The 5,826-nt window shown below is 43.4% G+C and overlaps 1 protein-coding gene across 1 annotated transcript in view; it reads right to left on the reverse strand.

The window, feature by feature from the left end:
* The window catches only part of LOC149044690 (uncharacterized), a 5,709-nt gene extending 441 nt beyond the window's left edge, over positions 1-5,268 (reverse strand). Inside the window, exon 1 of the mRNA XM_089207856.1 lies at positions 1-5,268. This exon is cut by the window's left edge and continues 441 nt beyond it. Within this exon, the coding sequence (XP_089063982.1) occupies positions 1-4,971 (4,971 nt within the window). The 5' untranslated portion in view covers positions 4,972-5,268.
* Positions 5,269-5,826: the final 558 nt, after the last annotated feature.

The raw sequence follows: 5,826 nt of genomic DNA on the forward strand, positions 1-5,826 counted from the left end.
TAATGGTTCCTCCATTTCATCGAAGACATATGTCAAGGGTCGTGAGTTCAAGGCCGCTTCGACTTCCACAAGGACAGTAGATAGCTCATCATAGTTTAACCGAGCATTTCGTATACACTTCTTCAAACTCAACTTGACCGATTTTACCAGCCGTTCAAAAAATCCACCCCACCAAGGGGCTGCTTCAACGTTGAACTTCCACTGTGTGCCATCACGCTGACACTGGGCCTGCACTCTTGAATCCTTAAAAGTTTTCCCATTGTCACTGACAATCAAGACGGGAATTCCTCTTCTTCCTTTAAAGCGAGCAAGGGCTCTGATAAAACTCTCTGCACTTAGATTTGGAACAAGTTCAAGATGAACAGCTCGGGTTGCGGCGCACGTGAACAAAGCTATGTAGACCTTATTCATATCTCCCTTCTTTGTAAATACATCCTTGACATATATGGGCCCTGCGAAGTCCACTCGAACACGTGTAAATGCAAACTCATCACTCAACCGAAATTCAGGAAGAGGAGGGGGAGGAGGAACTGCATAGCTTCTCCCCTGTAACTTCTTACAAACAGAACAGTTTCCGATCGCAGTTTTCACAGTTTGCCTCCCTTTCGTCACCCAGAATCTCGATCTTAGTTCTGTGAGTGTATCCCTCACACCATTGTGAAGAACCTTGAAGTGACAGTCATTGATAACCAGGTAGGTGAATCGTGAACATCTTGAAAGGAATATCGGAAAACGAGCATCATATGGAATCGGGGCATTTTCTAGACGACCACCACACCTCAAGATTCCCTTGTCATCCGTGAACAGTGATAACGAGACCTTGACCTGGTCAAAGTTCTTGTCATTGTAGACGGATCTCTGCACCTCCTTGATCCAAAGTTCTCTTGCTTGATTCATCTCTTCTTGCGTTACTTCTCCATTAATCAATTCCTTCTTCCTTTTACTTTGCTTGAGATTAGAAACAAATCGCAAAACATATGCGGTGACTCGCATTAGTCTTTGAAGACTACTGAACTTTTCCAAGGGAATGATGCAATCAAGATTTAGCCGATTTTCTGAAGTCGCCTCTCCAGAGGCAATGTTCACAAGAACTGAACTGTCATGCTGCTTCTTGCTGTTGTTACAGCTTCCCTTCTTCAGTTCTAGGCGAGGATCTGAATCATTACTTGTGACTTCAACAGAGTTCATTTTAAGACTTGGCCACTGCTCCTTCTCACCCCTAAGAAACTCAGGGCCACTCCACCACAACTGATTGGTGATCAATTTCGAGGTCATTGACCCACGCGAACAGATGTCAGCTGGATTGGATTCCGTGGGGCAATAATTCCACTGAGCTGGCTTTGTAAGTCGACGGATCTCAACCACTCTGTTTTGAATGAATTGCTTGAATTCTCTACTTACACCCCAAATCCACCACAGAGCAATTTGAGAATCTAACCAGCAATGTACAGAATCAACTTTCAATGTTCCGTCAAATGCTGTCAACACCGTATTGACTAATCGGGCCAGAATGAGAGCGCCTACTAACTCCAGTCGAGGTATGGTTTCTCCATTCATCGGGGCAACTCTGGTTTTTGATGACACAAGCTGGGTGAAGACAGTTCCAGTGGCTGTTTCAACGCGTAAGTACACAACTGCTCCATAGGCCTTCTCACTTGCATCCCCAAAACCATGGAGTTGAACACTTTGTAAATCTGCTTTTGACCAACCATGGAAGTAGTGTCTCTTCAGTTGTACCACTCCCACCTTCTTAGCATCTTGAACAAGCTTTAACCACTGTTCATGGATAAATGAATCCACAGGGTCATCCCAACCAACCCCTGTCTTGCAAATAGATTGAAAGATGATCTTCAGTGGAATGATGACTGGACTCAGTAGTCCCAAGGGGTCATACAGCTTGCTTGTTGTACCAAGAATAGCTCTCTTCGTAACCAGACAAGCATTGTCAGTTTCTAGTGAAGAGGTCAGATCCAAGAGCAACAAATCTTTCTCCCTGTCCCAACCAACTCCAAGTACTTTGAGTTTTGATGTGGTGAAGTTCTTCGCTGTCCCAAACAGAGAACTTGAGTAGGTTTCATCTTCCTCTTGAATCGGGTGTTCCTTAACAAAACTGCTTGAAACTTGATGAGGCTGACTTTCAGATTGTCCAATTCTTTCCTGCAGGACTTTGGAGTTGGAGACCCACTTTCGCATATTGAAGCCTCCATTCTTGAAAGACGACTTCAGATTCTCATACATCTCGAGAACTGAATTATCGGAATCATCTCCACTAACAAAATCATCCACGTACAAACTTTTCAGAGTTCTCTCAGCAAACTCTCTGGGAATGTCAGCAGAAGATAAATGATGACGAATTGTTGCGTTTAATAAGAAGGGACTTGAGGAGACACCAAATGCAACTCTTGCAAATCGATACACTTGGAGTTTCGGGCGACTGCTTGTGATATCGTCAATCCACAGGAAACGAAGATAGTCACGATCTCTTGGGTGAACTGAAACATTTAAGAAGGCTTTCTCAATGTCTCCTATGAGGGCTACCTTGTGAGCCCGGAACCTCAGGAGGACGTCATAAATGAGAGGAGACAGTGGGGGACCAGCATACAGACAGTCATTAAGGCTTGGTGTGTTCCTTCCTGATCGAGCACTGGCATCATAAACAATACGCAGTTTAGTAGTGTCCTTGTCGACACGGATCACTTCATGATGAGGAAGGTAATGTACCTTGCCCACACCATTATTAGTACCTTGCTCCACTGGTTCCACGATTCCCTGTTTCTCCTGATCTCGGATGACGTCATCATAGTGCTCTAACACCTCAGGCTTCAAATTCAGACGCTTCAGCAGTGAAACTAGCCTTGACTTGCACAATGCAAAATTATCTGGAAGCAGCTCATGGTCTTCCTTGAAGGGTAGCTGTACTTGATATCTTCCCTCTGTAAACTCAACTTTGCTCACAAATTTGTCATACAGAGACAAACTGTCATTTCGAATCCCAAGTGATTCATAGTCCCAGAATTTTCCAAGTTCAAAGGCAATTTCATCCCGATTGACAACAATCGCTTCCACTTTCAGAACATGGGTTGCAGTAAGATTCACTGTGTTACCATTGTCATTGTGAGACATAATCATGGTGGGACCAGAGAGGACATATCCTAGTTTGGTGGCAAGGGCAACAGGCTCCCACGGTGCACCTCTTACTATGGTTCCTTCGACCAATGACCAATAATGATCAGCACCAATGAGAATGCTGATAGGCAGATCTCCTCTACCACATCTGTCGGCTAAAGAGAGGCCGTGCAGATGTTCACAGCTAGACTGAACGAGCCCTGTGGGTTGTTGGGTCAGGGGGCCACATATGACTGGTACCACATAGGCTTGTATGTAGACAATTGCATCACACATGGTTTTGATACCCACTTGAGCAATTTCGCATGTTCGTAATCTGGCATCAGACTCACCAAAGGTTTTAATCAGAAGTGACTCTCTACCAATCACTGGTAACTTCAGTCTGTCTTTAAGGTTCTTAGTTATGTAAGATCTCTGACTGCATGAGTCAAATACCAGGCGAACACTTAGGGAAGAAGTGTCATTATCTGGACGCACAACTTCAGCGGTTGCCGTCTGCAACAACACAGACCCTCTAGACTGATCCACATACATACTGGTAGATACACTGGCCACATTATCTTGATCTTGCCCACCCAGGGTTGATTGAGAACCACCGCAAATTGCTACATGGTGAGCTCCTTGACATTTAAGACATTTCATATGAGCTTGACAGTTACGTGCCAAATGTCCTTGCTTGAGACAAAGGAAACACTTGCCTTTCCTTTTAAGAACTTCCTTTCTAGATTCAGTACTTGTGACAACATTACACTTAGAACTCTGATGGTTTTGATTGCAAAATGAACACCAAACACGAGAAGACTGCTTATCCTTAGAACTGTCAGTGTACAAAGCTGATGTAAAAAGTGGCAACTCACCTCTCTGATTTGAGGATCTGAACTCTTTGTTTTTGACGAGACATTGTTCTCTCAGTTGCAGTTCCTTGTGAAATTCAACCAAAATATCTTTCAGATTCCATGTCTCCGATTCCAGATTGCGAGTGATAGCGATTCGAAATTCCTCCGGTAATTTCTGCATAACTATTGGTGTTAAGAAACAACCATACATCTCGGAAGAGATTTCCATACCTTCTAATCCACGAACATGAGATTCCACTGTGTCGTACAAGCTTCGGAGTTTCTTAACTTCACCAATCGATTCCACCTTGGGGAGTTTGGTGAGTACTTCGATGTGGCTAGAGATCACCATCTGCCGATTCCCGAATCTTTGTTTCAGTAGATCAACCGCCTTTTCGTAGTTAGCACTCGTCAGGGCTAGACCGGCGACCGAACTTTGTGCAGTGCCAGTGAGAAGTGATTTCAGATAGTTGAATTTATCCACGGAAGACAGATTTGGGTTCTCGTGAACCGCAGACTCGAAAGATTCCCAGAAAGGATACCAATGCATGGGATTTCCGTGGAATTTCTTCAGCTCAAGCTTGGGTAACTTTGCATGAGTGAAGGCTTTCGAAACGTGACCTTGAGAAGTTCCCGCGCTTTCGGGAGGAACAGGTTGCACCACGGAGGGGGGTTTCTGGCTCTTTCCCTTACTTTCTTGAGCTTCCAAAACAGATTCTAACTCTACAATACACTCCTGAATGGAGCTCATTAGCTCACAGCTCTCACAGACTTCGGTATCAATAACTTCAACGTCATCCACCAGATCCACAATTTCGCGGTCGAGCGATTGAAGCTCCGAATACTTTGTTTCAAGAGCGGTTCGAAGAAATTTCAGCCTTTTCACTTCGACGAGATTACCTTCAGCGATTAACCCTTTAGCATCTCCGATAGTTTTCTCGACAAACTTTCGATGACCGTCGCGAAATTTCCTCAGATTCTTCAATTTCTTCTTCCCCGACTGCGACATGTCACCCACGTGCTTCCAGCTCGCATTCACAACAATTTCATTCAAGACGTTCTTCAGAGCGGTAGAATCCCGGTTTTCGATTCCCGGGTCTCGGCACCAAGTGTATAAAACGGATACAACAGGACAACTAAAGATAATAGTAAAGACTGTAAGAATAGCAATATACGAGACAGTTTTTCACGCACTCCTAATTCACATTCCTTCGTTGAAGAGTTTTCTTTTTATCAAGAGTTCAAAGTTCAATTCGTGGGGGGTAAGAAACAAACAAAAATCACGTGACTCTCTCGGTCCAGTTTTCAACAGTATCAACTGTTTTTATCTCTTGATCCTGATGGAGCGCAATGTTTGTTACCTCAAGTTTATTCTGAGATGGAATCTAGTTGGGTTTCCTCTCTCACAAACTAATCTCATAATAACTTCAGTTGTAACACTATGGGTTCCCGAGGAAGTGTGCGCTATTTCTTTACTGGGGGAATTTAAAAAAATCACCTAGTTATTTAAGCGATGACTTAACATTGGTTCATTAAGGAGGAGACACAGCTTTAAGTGCAAAGAGTAGTTTAGCTAATTGTTTATTGTTTGACCTTGGATGCTGTCATCGAACCTGTCCCGATTATACCGAGCAACTATTGGCGTTTGAAGAAACTCTTCAGTTCTAGCAACCTTGAGTGGTTTTTTTATTATTATTATTATTTCTAAGCAATTTTTAAACAGAAGATAAGTTTAGAGCACATATCAAGTACCAAAAAGTCAATAATTTTTATAGAAAATTCCAAGAGATGTATATTTTAGACTCTGAGAATGCAATCAGTAATGCTAGATTCGTTCAAGTTCCCCCACTTTGTCAAGGCGTCA

The sequence above is a fragment of the Pocillopora damicornis genome, chromosome 5 (genome assembly GCF_964200805.1).
Source record: "Pocillopora damicornis chromosome 5, jaPocDami1.2, whole genome shotgun sequence".
NCBI classification, from domain to species: Eukaryota; Metazoa; Cnidaria; class Anthozoa; order Scleractinia; family Pocilloporidae; genus Pocillopora; species Pocillopora damicornis.